The sequence below is a fragment of the Engystomops pustulosus genome, chromosome 2, assembly GCF_040894005.1.
Source record: "Engystomops pustulosus chromosome 2, aEngPut4.maternal, whole genome shotgun sequence".
NCBI classification, from domain to species: domain Eukaryota; kingdom Metazoa; phylum Chordata; class Amphibia; order Anura; family Leptodactylidae; genus Engystomops; species Engystomops pustulosus.
The window spans coordinates 131159206-131177538 of NC_092412.1; the positions used below are offsets into that span (position 1 = coordinate 131159206).

The window sequence follows — 18333 nt, forward strand, 5'->3', positions numbered from 1 at the left end:
TTTGTGATTTCTACAACAAGAATTAGGATTTGAAGTCATTTTAAAATAATGGTCCAGATAACTACAATTCATCAATAAACTGTGAATGATGGGAAAACAGATAAGAAAACTGATTGGAGGAAGACAAATTTGACCTCATTTTACCTCTTTAAAAACATGAATGTATTCTTACAGTATCATATGTACATTCATATATCATTTCAGCTTTAACCAAGTCTGAGGATTTTCCAACTTAAACAGCTGTTGTGAAGCCTTGACCACAATAATCACCACAACTATTTTGTGTTGGTTTAGTTTTTGGTTTCTTTGTGATACCATTAACTCAGGGATATATTGCTGGTAGTTTTTGTGCATCCACCTAAGGTAACAGTTAAAGAACAACTGTAAAGTATAAAAACCTTTGCCTAACTCTGCACTAAGCTAATTCTTCATTCACCACTCATTAGCTTTATGCAGCTGTTTTCCTGCTAACAGGGATTTTACCTTGTTCCTCTGACAGCCTTAGTTTGGTTTGTTGCCATGGGAATCCGTATCTTGACTTTGTGAAGGAGTAGAGGGTGGGTACATCTTGTTGGGAGGGGCACGAGGAAATGTGCACACTCCTGTTTAGTAGCCTGCTGGGTGCAGGAGAAAATCAATCTCGGCAGCATGTAAAAAACTTGAGGACCTTAAATGATGTCACAAGCTTGTGACTGATCACATGTTTCAGGTCATCAAATTACAAACATGCTGCAGTCTGGATATTTTCATACACCTCCAGGAATGGTATGTAGCACAGCTGTTTGTGTTTGAATGTAGCAGAATTGGGTATGTGTTAAAGCTTGAATGCCCAAATAAAGACAGACCTCAAGCTCCTCATCCATTCTAATGAATGGCATTAGATCCTGCACACACAGCACAGTTTACATTTAGTGAAACCTCTTTAAGCAGATCTATTTGCACAGGAAATAGGTGGTCTGCAAAAAGTAGGCAGCTTCCATAGAGCATAAAGGCAAACATTTTAAAAAAATATCAGTGATCGAATAAGAAAACAGTCTATAAGGGAGGTGTCCTCTCATATATGTATATATATATATATATATATATATATATATATATACACACACATACGGTGATGTTACCATGTGACGCCTTCCAAAAGCTTTGCAGAGGTCTGCTATGGAGGTGCTCTTTTCAATGCATAGAAAGTTCCAACTTCAACATGTATAAAGAGGTGGAAGAATGGCACTCACCAAAACGCAGATTTGCATCATTACTTTTTCTGGACAAATTCAGGGTGAGGGAGAGATGCAGCGGTGCTCTTTGATGCAAGCTAACATGAAAATGTAACAGCTAACAATCTTCCAGTAACTTTGTGCTTAGTTGGGAAAATTTATTTCCACTAATTAATGTATCAATTTATATCATGACACCAGACAGCAAAATTAGATATGTATATGTGTTCAGTTATGGATATTTGCACACAGATATTAAGATTTTTCACAATAGTTGTTCATTTCTTACTTTCATTATAGCAAACCGCAGGCATCATATGATTTGTGGAAGCAAATTGTACAATATATTGAGTCTACAGGATGTGATTCATCAGACTCCATTGTAAACATGTGGTAACCAGAAGAAGCTAACTCTAACTTAATGGTTGTTCCATCTGGGGTTCTCTATACAGCCTTGTGTGGCTCTCTATATCCCTGGGCCCCTATGGGGCTTAGCATAGCTGCTCTTTCTATGTGTCCAACTCTTGACTTATTCCTTGGAGAAGGTATCTGCACAACGCTGAATGGCATTTTCCGGGATTACTTGGCTTTCTCTTTTTCTCTGAAGTCATTTTATTGGCTTTTATATGAACGGATTAATACAAGTATTACTCAAGTAGAGGAACACGCCAAAAAGAATGTAAACTTTAACAACAAAATAGCCAATTACAACCTGCATAAAAGTATCAGTGGAAGCTTTGTTCTATTCTCCTTAGCACAGGGGATATAAGAAGTTGTAGAGTTAACACGTTAGTTCTGTTATGCAAACTCCTAGGAGACTTGTGTTTATGTCTGACTGTAGACATTTATTTACTATGTCCATTCTGCCAACCTCCAATAAACATTATTTTATTAAGAATATGATTCTGAAAAGCTCTGGACAGCACAGTGCTGATCTGCCGGAGTGCCAAAGTACAGCAGTTGTGGTCAGTAATAAAGACTGAAGCACAACTGCCAAAATCCTTCATTTCTGCTGATAGTAGTATGTAGTTAGATAAAAAGAAGTCAAGCTTGACCAAGTGTTGCATGATTTTTTAGGCATTTATAATATTTTTCCTCTTTTTAACTTGGAACATTGTATTAGACTATAAAACTAGTATTGCTGGTGGTAGACAGTGAATAAGAATTGCCTGAATGCTTTGGTCAATGTTTCTATTTATTCAGGGGCGCTTATACAAAAGAACTTTCAAAGCCAAGCCCCGGGTACCCTACATCAGCTCCATATGTCGAAGCTTACTTTTAAATACCATTAAAAAAGCACTTAGCATTTATATGAGTATGGCTCCTTTAGCAGTCTGCCTTGGAAGTGTAGGAAAGAAACTAAATAGCCTATGAAGCTATGGAGCATAAATCATTTTGGCCATATCTGTTATTGATACATCTTTTTCATCACTGTCAAACATGTAGGCTAATTTTGGCTTTGAAATCTTTATTACTCAGTTTGAAAAATGAACAATTAATAACATACATTCTCAGGCAGAGTTTACAATTCACTAAAGGCCATTTTTCTTTGCATCACAGATCGCTTTCCACTGAATGTTTCAAGTTTGATTTACAGATAACAATACGTTGATCATGCAAGTTCTCACCTATATAAATAGCACATTGTGGGAACATACTTCTCTCAGGGTATAAGTGAAGTAAAAGCATTTAGCTATTGCCCCCCCTCCTCTTTTGCCCGATGCTGTTACATATATAACATCTGGAATTTATGGAAACAGTAATGAGTCATATGAACCAAAGAAGGCGGCCATTATGTTTCTTCTGTTTAGAGGAGAAGAAAACATATTAACTGGAAGTATAAACAAATTCAAAGGGATTATCATAAGTATCATAACATGTTGGCTCTTTGACAATCAATTTTTATGGATGAGAGGTGGATCTTCCACTTTGCATTCCCAGGACTATGGACTAAGCAGCAGGGTCTGGATGAGTAAAGTGTAAGATGCAGTGGTGTGCAGGGCATATTGTTAGGTTCAGCAGCAGCTAAAGTGTGTATTATGAGGTTCTGCAGCAGCTGTGACATGTATTATGAGGTTCTGCAGCAGTTGGAACATGTATTGTGAGGTTCTGCAGCAGTTTGGGCATGCATTATCTGCAGCAGCTGCAGTTTGCATCTTGATGTTCTGTGGCAGCTGAGGTGTGTAGTATGAAGTTATGTGGGAACTATGGCATGTTTTATGAGGTTATGCACTAGCTGAGGTAAGTATCATGATGAGGTTCTACAGAATTGTGTATAATGAGGTACTGCAATACCTGAGGTGTGAATTATGATCTTTTGCAGCAGCTGACGTGTGCTTGGTAATATTCTGCAGAACCAGAGGTATGCGTTTTGATGTGATGTAGCAGTAGAGGTGTGTATTATGATGTTTTGCACCAGATGATGTGTGCATTATGATGTTCTTCAGTTGCTGAGGTCTGTATTATAAAGTTCTGCAGTAGGTGAGGTGTGCATTATTATGTACTGCAGCAGATGAGGCATATATTGTGAGGTTCTGCACCAGCTGAGGTGTGCATTATGATGTTCTTCAGTTGCTGAGGCCTGTATTATAAAGTTTAGCAGTAGGTGAGGTGTGCATTATAATGTTCTGCAGCAGATGAGGCATGTATTGTGAGGTTCTGCACCAGCTGAGGTGTGCATTATGATGTTCTGCAGTTGCTGAGGTCTGTATTATAAAGTTTTGCAGTAGGTGAGGTGTGCATTATAATGTTCTGCAGCAGATGAGGCATGTATTGTGAGGTTCTGCACCAGCTGAGGTGTGCATTATGATGTTCTGCAGTTGCAGAGGTCTGTATTATAAAGTTCTGCAGTAGGTGAGGTGTGCATTATAATGTTCTGCAGCAGATGAGGCATGTATTGTAAGGTTCTGCACCAGCTGAGGTGTGCATTATGATGTTCTGCAGTTGCTGAGGTCTGTATTATAAAGTTCTGCAGTAGGTGAAGTTTGCATTATAATGTTCTGCAGCAGATGAGGCATGTATTGTGAGGTTCTGCACCAATTGAGGTGTGCATTATGATGTTCTTCAGTTGCTGAGGTCTGTATTATAAAGTTCTGCAGTAGGTGAGGTGTGCATTATAATGTTTTGCAGCAGATGAGGCATGTATTGTGAGGTTCTGCACCAGCTGAGGTGTGCATTATGATGTTCTTCAGTTGCTGAGGTCTATATTATAAAGTTCTGCAGTAGGTGAGTAGTGCATTATAATATTCTGCAGCAGATGAGGCATATATTGTGAGGTTCTGCACTAGCTGAGGTGTGCATTATGATGTTTTGCAGTTTCTGAGGTTTGTATTATAAAGTTCTGCAGTAGGTGAGGTGTGTATTAAAATCTCCTGCAGCAGATGAGGCATGTATTGTGAGGTTCTGCACCCGCTGAGGTGTACATTATGATGTTCTGCTGCAGCGAGTATTATGAAGATCTGCGGCAGCTTAGGTGTGTATGATGAGGTCCTGCAGCTGTAGTATGCAAGATGATGTCCTGGACCAGCTGTGTTGTTTATCAAGAGATTCTGCGTCAGCAGAGGTGTATATTATGAGGATCAGGTGTGTATGAGTTCAGCATCTGCAATATGGATAATAATGATCTCTGCAGCTGAGGTGTGTGTGATATGATGCTCTGCAACAGATGAGGTATGCTTTGGAGTAGCTGAAGTGTGTATTATGATGTCATGCAGCGGCTGAGACATGCATGATGATATCCTTCAGCAGCTGAGGTGAGTATTGTTAGGTACTGCAGCATCTGAGGTGTGCATTATTATGCTCTGCAGAAACTGAAGTGTGTGTAATCATATTTTTCAGCAGCTGAGGTGTGTGTGTGTGTTGTTTTTATGCTATCCTGCTGCATCCTGTGAGTGTTATAGTGTTCTGCAGCAGCTGAGTTGTGCGCTATGATGTTCTGCAGTAGCTGAGGTGTGTGTTATAAGATTCTGCAACAGCTGCGGTTTATATTATGAAGTTCTGCATCAGCTGAGGTTTATATTATGAGGTTCTGCAGCAGCAGAGGGGAGAATTATGAGTCTAATGGAGCTATAGAAATAAAGATTTATTTATAATTTATTTATTTATTGTGTATTCAATATCAGTTTTGGGGTATTACTGTTTCTCAGAATTACTTGTGGGCTCTGACAAGTTTTTTCACCAAGAACCTTGATCATAGTCATTCAAAAATTATAGTGAGTGTTTGTGCAAGTGAACCTAAAATGTTGCATATGCCCTGGTTTGTGCTTTTTTAAAGCCAGAATTCTGGAGCAAAGGCATGATATATCTCACCTGTGATTTATGCTGAATAGGAGCTTTTCAGGAATGATTATACTCTATAAATGTTTCTGACATATTTAGTAAAATGTTGAATATATTTCCCTTATACTAAAAACAGATTTAGAACTGGCACAGGTGTTACTTCAGCTCTAACTTAACTGCACTTACCGTATATACTCGCGTATAAGCCGACCCGAGTATAAGTCGAGACCCCTAATTTTACCACCGAAAACTGGGAAAACCTATTGACTCGAGTATAAGCCGAGGGTGTAGTATACAGCCAACGAGCCCCCATATAGTATACCGCCTACCAGCCCCCAAGTAGTATACAGCCAGCCCCACGTAGCATACAGCAGTCCCATGTAGCATACAGCGTGCCCCCAGTAGTATACAGCTTGCCCCCAGTAGTATACAGCCTGCCCCCAGTAGTATACACCCTGTCCCCAGTAGTATACAGCCTGCCCCCAGTAGTATACAGCCTGCCCCCAGTAGTATACAGCCTTTCCCCAGTAGTATACAGCTTATCCCCTTGCAGTATACAGCCTGCCCCCAGTAGTATACAGCTTGTCCCCTTGCAGTATACAGCTTGTCCCCTTGCAGTATACAGCCTGCCCCCATGTAGCATACAGCCTGCCCCCATCAGTATACAGCCTACCCCCAGTAGTATACAGCTTGCCCCCAGTAGTATACAGCCTGCCCCCAGTAGTATACAGCCTGCCCCCAGTAGTATACAGCTTGTCCCAAGTAGTATACAGCATGCCCCCCTCAGTATACAGTCTGCCCTCAGTAGTATACAGCAGCCCCTACTAGTATACAGATAAAGAAATAAACTTAATACTCACCCTCCGTTGTCCCCGAAGTTCGTCGCGGCTCCCGGCGGCTTCCGATCCCCATTATCAGGGGGTGTGGCTGTCGGAAAACCCAACAGATTCAGAAAAACTGCGGTATTTAAAAATAAATGTGTCTCTTACCTGCACCAAGAAATAGAAGGTGAACGGACCTTGACGCAGCAGGGATACCTGGTGGACTTTGGGCACACGGACCTTAGTGAATCCCAGCTGGACCCGAATCAGCATCGGAGAACCCGCCGTTGGATCGCGACTGGAGCGGATAAGTAAATGTTCCCCAGTGTCTTATATTCATTTTTGCCCCTATAGATGCACTAGGTCTTATTTTTCCATATAAAAGAATTTACATTTATTGGTGAACAAAAAATCTATTTCTAAAACATCCATATAACTCTCCAAACTCTGAACTATTGGAATATTAGGCCCCAATCTCTCATTTTTAGCAATAGCAGTTTCCTTAAATGACCAGTTCATGTCCATGTAGCTGCTTGTAGCGTGTTTGTCCTCCAACAGTCAGTGATTTTATTCCGTAATTCTTCACCAATGTCACAACCTATTGCACCATCTAAAAAATCTACTAATACTAATGTACGTCTTGGGGGGATATGTAGCAATGTCTGCCACTAGGTCTTATTTTCAGGGGAGGACTTATATTTCTAACATGGCACAAAATTGTACTAGGTCTTATTTTCGACGGATGTCCTATTTCAGGGGAAACAGGGTATATAGTTTGTCTGGGCACATTTTAGCAGCACATTTAGTCTAGTTCATTTTGCTTCAATTTCCCCTACTCTTTTTAAAGTCATCGTCATCACATTCATCACTTTCAATATTGATGTGTAAAACAGATTTTGAAACAAACGTTTGAGGATTATTTGGAGTGTTTCCAAAAGATGTCTGAAGGCACAGGCGGCTAGAAAGGATGGATGACATGACCTTGGACAATGTCCAGATAGGCGTCCCTGTAATGGCTTGCAGGCAAACCAGAAGGGCTTCAGCTGTGGTGTAGGTGATGATGAATATAGAGATAATAAAATTAAATACATAATAAAGGTAATTAAGGGTTAAAAAAAGATAACTTGATGTTTTAAGCTCATTCTGCTATTCAGCTCTCCTTGGAAGGGCTTGTCTTGACTATGCAAAGCTGCAGGCATTTTTCATAGTCCTGGTGCTATTAACACTCAGATAGGTATTGTTATACAGCTCTTCAGGGATGCTATCTAACTGTATATGCAGCTTTGTCAAAATTGCTGGTAGATTCCCTTTAAATGTAATGTTATACCATCAGTGAATTAGGAGGCAGGTCCAACGCATCAATTCAGCCTGTACATTACAGACATTACAGTGAAAGTTATAGAGAAAGTGGGAGTGAAAATAATGGAGGAAGAGATATGAGGCAACTCAATAGTGTCGCTTCACAGGAGAACTATCATAACCAGCAGTTATTACATAGTCACTGTTGCTGTATCAGTTTATCTCACAATTAAATGCATTGATATGAATCTTACAAAATATAGCATTATAGCATATCTTCTTTGATGAAGTAGTACACGCCACATGGTTATTTACTACCAGTATATGCATTTGTAGAAAACCTCCAAATGATATGATGTTTTAGCATATCACAATCCAGACAGTTATTATCTGACATTAAATACATCTGTTGGAAACATCTTAAATATTTTACATATTCTCTGTGTTTAAGTAGTTGGCGCCAAACAGTTTTAATTAGTATTGAATGTATAAGTAGAAAACATCTTAGGAATATAAACATATTTTCTATAGTGAAATAGCATGTTCCAGAGAGTTGCTTACCACCATGATGTAATTTTGTGGGAAACCTCAAAAGTTCTTCCTAACATTTTAATAGTCTTTGGCTAAGAGGCCAACACCACATGGTTATTCATTGCCTTTATATACAATAATGTGATTATATCTTAACAATTTAAAATATTTTCTGTAGCAAAATTGCAGATGGTTATACTCTTCCTTTTCCTTAAACTTTACAAAAGATGCAGCTGTGACAAAATGGCTGGTAAAAACTGAGGGACGAAACAATTGCTCAAAACTTTTAGTAGGATTGTGATTTACAATAGAATTGATAGCAGTAGCATAGGCATGGCAGATCACATAAGAGGCATGGTCCTGTGTTGGCTCCTGGAGAGAGGGTTTTATTTTTCCAACCTCCGAGAACTTACATGCATATTTCTTACCCAGAATACATTGCCTTTAAACCTCCATACACCTGAAAAGGAGGACTGCAAAGGCAAAATACATAAAGAGACTGGCTTCTCACAAACCAGTTGGTTACTACAGGTACTACTTTCCATACACAGCTAGACACAAACATCTCCTGCTCTAGCTATCATCTTTCTCAGTGTACTGCTTTTCATTTTAAAATAATTTTTTTTTCAATTAATTGCATACAATATATAAAATGTTTTCAAAATATTGTTAAAATGTGTTCTTTACTGTACTTATGCTTCTTCATGTTTTAATACTTCTTTCTAGCACATGGGTATCTTCTGCTGTTTTATCACATTCCATACTATATTACTAGAGGGATTGAGAAGTAGGGAATGGCAGTAGCAGTAGTAGGTGTTTGGATAAGCATTAGAGATGAGCGAGCACTAAAATGCTCGAGTGCTCATTACTTGAGTCAAACGAACCCAATTGAAGTCAATGGGAGACTCGAGCATTTTTCAAGGGGACCAAGACTCTGCACAGGGAAGCTTGGCCAAACACCTGGAAACCTCAGAAAATGATGCAAACACCATGGAAATGGACAGGAAACAGCAGGGGCAGCATGCATGGATGCCTCTGAGGCTGCTTAATCGCACCATTATGCCAAAATTATGGGCAACAGCATGGCGATGACAGAGTGACCGAATGAGGCGAGATAGCATCTAAAACACCCAATAATTGACCCTGACACAATAGGGGACAGCATGCAGAGGTAGCGGCAGCAGAGGCAGGCTAGAGAGTGGCATGGCGACATACCCCAAATGGACTGAGGCTTCAAACCAATTTTAAAAATTCCTTTTGGCGAGGATAACGTGTAGCACTGTACGTATCAGTATTTGGCCTGGTTATGGCAGCAGAGAGGAACCAAAGGAGGTGAGCAAGAAGCGCTGAAATTATTTCCTATGTGAACAAAAGGTTGATGGTATATTTAGTCGCTAACACAGCATGTGGAGGATCGTGGAGGCGAAATGGACAGGAAACAGCAGTGGCAGCATGCATGGATGCCTCTGAGGCTGCCAAATCTTGGGATGGAGCTGGCGGTCCGCTGCCAGACGAGTTTTCGCCTGTCCAAGCCCCTGCCTCTCGGCTCCTCCCCACCCAAAATGGGCCTGGGGGCCAGAAGCATTTATTTAGAAAAAATTATGATTTCAAAGGAGGCGGGGGCTACAAACAGCACTTCTAAGAACCTTTTCTATAAGATCAAGTGTAGTACTGTTCTTATAAGAATTTGGCCTGGTCATGGCGGGGGAGGGGAACGTAAACAGATGCGCAAGTAGCGCTGAATTAATATTGGTAAGTGATAAAAGTTTGGCGGCATATTTTGTGGATAACACAGCAGGGTGGCAACAAAGTTAACAAGTTTGATGTGGAAGCCGTTAAAACAACCCAAAATTCTGCCTGACACAGCTGGTTTGCTAAGGGGACGATGTATGGAGGCAGCTATGTGGACGACTTTTGGAGGCAGCTATGGAGATGACGTGTGGAGGTAGCAATGGAGACAACGTGTGGAGGCAGCTATAAAGACGACGTGTGGAGGCTGCTGTAAAGACGACGTGTGGAGGCCGCTATGGAGACAATTAAATTTTGATAGTGCCTGTATGTGGCAGTCCAAAAAAGTTTTTAAAACAGAGGAGCGGGTAGGTGGCCCTCCAGAAAAATTAAATAGATTGAGTGCCTGTATGTGTCAGTCCAAAAAAGTTTTCAAAACAGAGGAACGGGTAGGTGGCCCTCCAGAAAAACTAAATACATAGAGTACCTGTATGTTGCACTCCCAAAAAATTTTTAAAACAGAGGAGCGGGTAGGTGGCCCTCCAGAAAAATTAAATACATAGAGTACCTGTATGTGACAATCCCAAAAATTGTTTAAAACAGAGTACCGGGTAGGTGGCCCTCCAGAAAAATTAAATACATAGAGTACTGTAGCTAGAGCCAGTTGGCCCTAGCAAAATATAGCCAGTTGCCTCTGCTTTAGTGTACAAAGAGGAGGAGAAGGAGGAGAATGAGGAGTGCATACATGAGAATTATTCAGGTTGAGCTGCTTTCACCTGGTGGAGAATGGAAATCATGAGAAATCCAGGCTTGATTCATCTTAATAAGTGTCAGCCTGTCAGCGCTGTCAGTCGACAGGCATGTACGCTTATGCTGATGCCACCAGCTGCACTGAAAACCCGCTCTGACAACACGCTAGCGGCAGGGCAGGCAAGAACCTCCAAGGCGTACAGCGCCAGTTCGGGCCACATGTCCAGCTTTGAAACCCAGTAGTTGTAGGGAGCTGTGTGATCATTTAGGACAATGGTATGGTCAGCTACGTACTCCCTCACCATCTTTCTGGAAAGATCAGCCCTACTCTGCTGAGACTGGGGACAGGTGACAGTGTCTTGCTGGGGTGACAAAAAACTGGTAAAGGCCTTGTAAAGCGTACCCCTGCCAGTGCTGGACAAGCTGCCTGCTCGCCTACTCTCCCTCACTACTTGTCCCGCAGAAGTACCCCCTCTGCTGCTAGCGCTGTCAGAAGGGAAATACTGTTTCGGCTTGTGAACCAGGACCTGCTGGTATTCATGCATTCTCACACTCCTTTCCTCTACAGGGATGGGAGTGGAAAGATTTTGCTTGTACCATGGGTCCAGGAGAGTGAATACCCAGTAATCGGTGACGGGTGAGGGTCACGGGATAGGCAGCCTAGCATGAAATCTGCCATATGCTCCCAACGTGCAAGAATTCACTCCCCTCACTGGCCTGACTCTCCATTTCCTCCTCCTCCAACTCCTCTTCTTCTGCCCATACACGCTGAACAGTTAAGGACTGAGCAATGCTCCCCTCTTCTGTCTCGCCAATATTCTCCTCCTCTTCCTGCTCATCCTCCTCCACCTCCTCCGATGTGCGCTGAGAAACAGACTGGAGGGTGCTTTGGCTATCAACAAGGGAATCTTCTTCCCCCGTCTCTTGTGACGAGCACAAAGCTTCCGACTTCATGCTGACCAGAGAGTTTTTCAACAGGCCAAGCAGCGGGATGGTGAGGCTGATGATTGCGCCACTGAACATCTGTGTTGACTCTCAAAGGTACTCAGCACCTGACAGATATCAGACATCCACGTCCACTCCTCATTGTAGACTTGAGGAAGCTGACTGACCTGACTACCAGTTCTGGTGGAAGTTGACATCTGGCAGTCTACAATCGCTCTGTGCTGCTGGTAAACTCTGGATAACATGGTTAATGTTGAATTCCACCTCGTGGGCACGTCGCACAAGAGTCGGTGAGCGGGCAGTTGAGGCGGCGCTGCCCTGAGAGTGGCAGCATCTGTGCTGGACTTTCTGAAATGCACATAGATGCGGTGCACCTTCGTGAGCAACTCAGACAGATTGGGGTATGTCTTGAGGAAACGTTGAACTATGAGATTTAACACATGGGCCAGGCGTGGCACATGTGTCAGTCTACCGAGTTGCAGAGCCGCCACCAGGTTACGGCCGTTGTCACACACAACCATGCCTGGCTTCAGGTTCAGCGGTGCCAGCCACAGATCGGTCTGCGCCGTGATGCCCTGTAATAGCTCTTGGGCGGTGTGCCTTTTATCGCCTAGGCTCAGCAGTTTGAGCACCACCTGTGGTCGCTTAGCGATGGCACTGCTGCTGTGCCTAGAGCTACCAAATGATAGCGCCATGCCTACTGATGGTAATTCGGAGGAAGAGGAGGGGCGAGTTAACCCAATGTGCCATCAGCGATATACAGTGGCCCTGCCCGGCAGCACTCGTCGACATGTCCGTGGTTAGGTGGACCTTGTCTGGGGTATAGAGAGCTGGACGCTGTGCATGGAGACATTGGTGGACGCTGTGGAGGATCATGGAGGCGAAGGCGTGGTTTTTTGCCCGGGAGGTGTTTTTGTTGGGGTCCTGGGCAGGGGGCTGACTAGCAGAGGCAGAAAATGACACAGGGGTTCCATTTAGTGGGATGTTTAGCATTCATATGCCTGCGCATACTGGTGGTGGTTAAGCTAGTAGTGGTGGAACCCCTGCTGATCCTGGTGTGGCACAGGTCGCACACCACAGTCCATCAGTCATCCGGTGTTTCTTTAAAGAACCAGACTTCAGAAAATCTAGCCCTGGCCATGATGCACCAGCTCTGGCCCTATCTCTCCGTCTGGCCCCACCACTGCCTCTTCCAACCTGTTCTCCTATTGCACTTGCCCCCATCTCACGAGCACTGTGTTCATCCGGCCTATCAACCCAGCTTGGGTCTGTCGCCTCATCATCCTCCGATCCCTCAGTCTGCTCTCCCCTTGGACTTCCTGCCCTGACAACAACTTCACCACTGTCTGACAACCGTGTCTCCTCATCATCCGACACCTCTTTACACACTTCTTCCACTACGTCAAGAAGGTCATCAGGACCCACAGACTGCGACCGGTGGAAAACCTGGGCATCGGAAAAGAGCTCAGCAGCAACCTTTTTAAAAATGCTAATGTAGCCCTAACAGGGACTGTTGGGTTCTTGGAGAATCACTCCTGCCTAACAGTAAGGTTCTTGGAGAATCACTCCTGCCTAACAGTAAGGTTTTTGTAGAATCACTCCTGCCTAACAGTAATCTGCTAGCACCCTAATGCTATCCCTGACCAGCAGCAGCCCTCTCCCTAACGGCATCCAGACAGAGAATGATCCGAGCAGCGAGGACACGGGCTAGTCTATTTCAGGGTCAGCTGATCATGCAAGCCAACCACTGCTATCGACATGTAAGTGTACCACGTGATGCTGGGTGTACTGCAGAATCTCCTGGCTTGTGATTGGCTCTGTTTCTGTCCGCCAAAAGTCTAAACGCCGTGAGATGACATTTTCTCGATTGGGCGAAATACTCTTCCAAGCACCGAGCAGTTGCGAGTATGCTAATGCTCGAGTGAGCATCAAGCTCGGACGAGTATGTTCCCTCATCTCTAGTAAGCATATAAAACCATTGGTAGCCTGTAAAATGGGATTTTAAGAAAATTGTCCAAAATGTATTCCTTTTTGGACCCAAATGCCTGCTGGCATTTAAAAACTTACAGCAATGGCAGTTAATAATAATAATAAAATTATTTTATTTATATAGCGCACACAGATTATGCAGCACCACACAGAGCTTGCAAAATCAGTCCCTGTCCCCAATGGAGCTCACAATCTAATCAACCTACCAGTATGTTTTGGAGTGTGTTTATAAGCAGTTCAACAATTCTCCAACAAGGCTGCTTTAACAAGAGATCCTAGAGTAGAGTACATCTTCACCTCCAATCTGTCCTGTCACTTCCACTGTAGATGAAGACAGAAATAATTTCTTTTGTATTTTACAGCAGGCCATGCCAGTAATAAAAAAAAATGTACTGTCTAGTATAATCCCTTTAATACCCCGATAAAAGATAATATTTAGACTGAATGTAAAAGCCATTGCTCCTTTTGATACCAGTGTATGCATAGAAAGATCTGCAGGCATCTGGATCTTTTATTTTATAGAGCGTATCCCCTTAAGGACGCAGCAATTTTGTAGCTTAAGACTCAGCTCTTCTTTTGGAATCTGACATGTGTTGCTTTATATGGTTATAACTTTTGAACAACAGCCTACCAAAGTGATTTTGAGTTTGTCTTTTCATCAAATTCCTATTTTTAAAAATCGAAATAATCTCCTTATCAGACAAATCGTACATTGGTATTTTCAAGGAGATTTCTGAATTGGAATTTTGGGGATCACTTTTGTTTTTAATGAGCTTTGAAAAGTTTGTTTGCCTATTGCTTATGTTTTACTAATTAGGTTTTATTAATACTATGTTGTACTTTACAACAGAAATATATAAATATGTTTTTTAATCACTTTTTATTTCATAAATTAGGTAATAATTGGTGTTTTTGGTGGTTTGCGCTGCCTTTTGAAAACAAAAGTCACAGTAGATGCAACCTTGGGGGCGCAATGTAAGAAGCTTAAAGGGGTTGTCCATTTTAAGCAAATAATTTAAACTGTATAATGAAAAGCTATAAAATTTTCCAATATACTTTCTGGATCAATTCCACATGGTTTTCTAGATCGCCGCAGGCTGTTATTCAACAGAAGCTTCACTATTTACTTCACGTAATTGAAAATCTGTCCAAAGTCATGTGATGTCACACCGGTGCACATGACAAGGGACATATTTTTACCTGGAGGAAGTAAACAATAAAGCAGGTCAACTCTGTGATCATCACAAGTCCTAGTAGTTACTGCCATGAGAAACTAGTATAGCTGCTTTCAGAGACACAAGTGATTTTTCCATGCAATGTACTTTATAAAGCACATTGGTGGTTTTGACTTTATAACCATGCCATTTGTACTCTTATAAGTTTCTTTCTATGTTCTGATCATCTATTAATATTGAGTTTTCTCTTCAATTTTCTTTGTAGGAGAATGTTTCCAAGTTACAAGGTTAAAGTCACTGGCATGAACCCCAAGACTAAATATATTCTCCTTATAGACATAGTGCCAGCTGATGATCATCGATACAAATTCTGTGACAATAAATGGTAAGAGATTCTTTTTATATCACATTGTTACTATTTACCAACTATTGACCAAATGAAATGGTCCATAAGGCTTATTGGGAGTATGGATATACAATTCTTTAATAGTATTTGCTAGTTATTTCCATAGTGGGCAGGAAATGAGCGGCTGTGATATATCTCCAACTCCACTTATATCACAATGAGAGATTCAAATACATTAGATTTAAGTGGATCCCAATAAAACTAATGCCTCCACTGAGAAAATGTAAAATAAATGGCTGGCTTTATGACTTGCATTTAGTGAGAGGGAGAACGTCAAACCAAGAGTATGTTTCAACATTACTTTCAACATAAAATATATACTATATTTATCGATTATAAGCAGACCTGAGTATTATTCCAAAAAACTAGGAAAATTTAATAACTTGAGTATTAGCCAAGGCTGGCAAACGTGGCTGCTACAAAACAATGCCCAGTAGCTTCCCCTTAATAATATAAGAGCCCTCTCATTAATAAAATAACCACAGCAGCCCCTTCATTAATAAAATGTCCAGCAGAGCCCCCTTAAAAATAATAAACTGCTTCCCAGCAGTGCATCTATGTGCTCTATCCATGCAAATGCTATGACGTCACATGGCGGTGACACTCCGCAGGTGAGTGAGGGCAGAGTCCATAGACTGCCTCAGCCTGGAAGCCACAGGAGCAGAGAGAAGCCAGAGCTGGGAGGGGAAGAGGAGCTGCGGGGAACGCTGTAGATAAATACGAAGATTTTTATATATTATACAGGAAGATAGCAAACAGGGGACACAACAGCGCTCATAGGGTGATAACGTTGGATCAGGGTATAGGACGTAGTTAGACAGTCGCTTACCTGGTTTAGTTGTGCTTACACATAAGGCACAACTCTCGTATTGGCATATAGGATCTTAATAAGGGTCGAGGTGCAGCCGGTGTAATTGGGGTATCCAGACACGAGGTGCTAAATCGGCTGGAGTGATAAAGTCGGTACAGAAGAGCCAAGAGCAGAGGGCGCACGACAAGACTGGGTGATGGTTCCAAATAGGTTTTCTTTTTTATTAAATCGTCATAAGTACACAGAGGATACACAACGCGTTTCGGGGAACTGTGGTCCCCTTTTTCAAGTGGATAAAGAATCTGTGGGTTGGCGAAGTACAAAAAGGGTATATGTGCATATATAAAATTTATACAAACATTATATACAAAGAGTAAGGGTTTAGTAAATATGGAAACAATACACGAGAAAAATCCATAGATGCATAAATAGTAGGAAACGCATCCCTTCGAGCACGCGGGATGCGACACTTCAGCTGCTGCGCATGCGCAATAACCCGCTGCCACCCGCCTCCAACAGAGACACCGCGGGCTATATAATCAACATGCATTCTAGCGCGCACACACTGGAGCGCCCACGATTATCACTCCAGCGATTGGTAAGCCCGTCATCACACTTTTTTGGGGAAATAGAAATGAGCATCTGTATATTTAATTTATACCATGTACTTATCAATTAATTTAATTATTATTATTATTTAACTCATACCTTGTACTTATCAATTAATTTAATTATTTAATTATCTATTTATTCATCAATTTGTTATATATTTTTTTATACATATTATTATTATATTTATTATATTTTTTAACTAAGAGATTAATTGATTTCCCGTATATGTCCCTATGCTACACCACAATTTTATGTATTATTATTATTCTTAACCAGGGGGTTAATCGTCATCCCTCACCATAAATATTTATGATTAAATTACATCAATACTGGATTTTACCAATTGTTTTTACCAATTATGCTAAGAAACGTGATATATTTTTTCGTATATATGTCGTGTCGTATGTATATATGTGTATATATGTGTATATATTTAAGAATTCTGTTATCTAATAGGTGCATTTCCTACTATTTATGCATCTATGGATTTTTCTCGTGTATTTTTTCCATATTTACTAAACTCTTACTCTTTGTATATAATGTTTGTATAAATTTTATATATGCACATATACCCTTTTTGTACTTCGCCAACCCACAGATTCTTTATCCACTTGAAAAAGGGGACCACAGTTCCCCGAAATGCGTTGTGTATCCTCTGTGTACTTATGACGATTTAATAAAAAAAAAAACCTATTTGGAACCATCACCCAGTCTTTATATATTATACAACTACCGTTTTTTAAATTAAACATGTCACCTGTCCTCGTTGATTCCAATCTGTGGCTGTGTTTCATATTTTCCAATTACTCATTCAACATTTTGCCTATTTTAATTTAGTATTTGGACTTTGTATTTTCAGGATGGTGGCTGGTAAAGCCGAGCCTGCAATGCCTGGAAGGTTATATGTTCATCCGGACTCTCCTGCTACTGGAGCTCACTGGATGAGGCAACTGGTATCATTTCAAAAACTAAAGCTGACTAACAATCATCTCGATCCATTTGGGCATGTAAGATTCCAAGTAAACATTTTAACATGAATAGTAAATCAGTTCTTTTTTGCAAAAATACATGTATATGATATTATTTAAAGGGTATTGATGTTTACTCCCAACTGTTACATATTCTTCACAGTTTTCACTGTACCATGTGATATTGATTTCTAGCATTTATGTCTAGTTAGTTGATAGCACTGTATGCATTGTATAATGGTTTAAAGGAAATCTACCATCATAATCAAACATGGATACATCAGGGACATTTACTCATAGATCCAGGCATTGTGACTGTGGTAATCTTCATATATGTTTTATTTATAGCCTCCTTTTAAAATTATGCTAATTGGCCTAAAAGGCTATTGGAGCAGTTCCCTATTGGGACTGAAGATTTACAGTCTGTTACACTGTAGGAGCACTTCCCCCTCCCACAGTGTGCTCGAACTTCCTGTGGGTCATTTATCTTATATCTGTTTGTCTTGGCTAGTTTTTGCCTGTTGTTTTTCTGTCTGCTTCTTTGGTAATTTATCAGTCTCACTTCTTCCTTGTGCTAAATGGGGAATTTAAAAAAAAATTTTTTGAGACATTTACAAATATCGCAAAAATATCTCACAAATGTCGCAAGCTACTTCTTTCCATTCTCTAAGTTTTCCTTAAATATGGTTTAGTATGAAGTTTTTTGCACCAAAAATGTGGCAATGCTCCAAAAAATGTCTCAAAAAAGAAACAGGTAAATGACCCCCCTGTGTTGCAGTGAGATTACAGCCAGCAGAGGGAAGGGG

The 18333-nt window shown here is 41.1% G+C and overlaps 1 protein-coding gene across 8 annotated transcripts in view; it reads left to right on the plus strand.

Moving 5' to 3' along the window:
* Positions 1 to 18333, plus strand: part of TBX4 (T-box transcription factor 4) — a 125028-nt gene that overhangs the window by 59492 nt on the left and 47203 nt on the right. For all 8 annotated transcript variants that reach the window (XM_072136437.1, XM_072136436.1, XM_072136438.1 and 5 more), the window contains 2 exons: positions 14996 to 15115; positions 17419 to 17566. In XM_072136437.1, coding sequence (XP_071992538.1) covers positions 14996 to 15115; positions 17419 to 17566 — 268 coding nt within the window. The remainder of the gene's footprint in view (positions 1 to 14995; positions 15116 to 17418; positions 17567 to 18333) is intronic.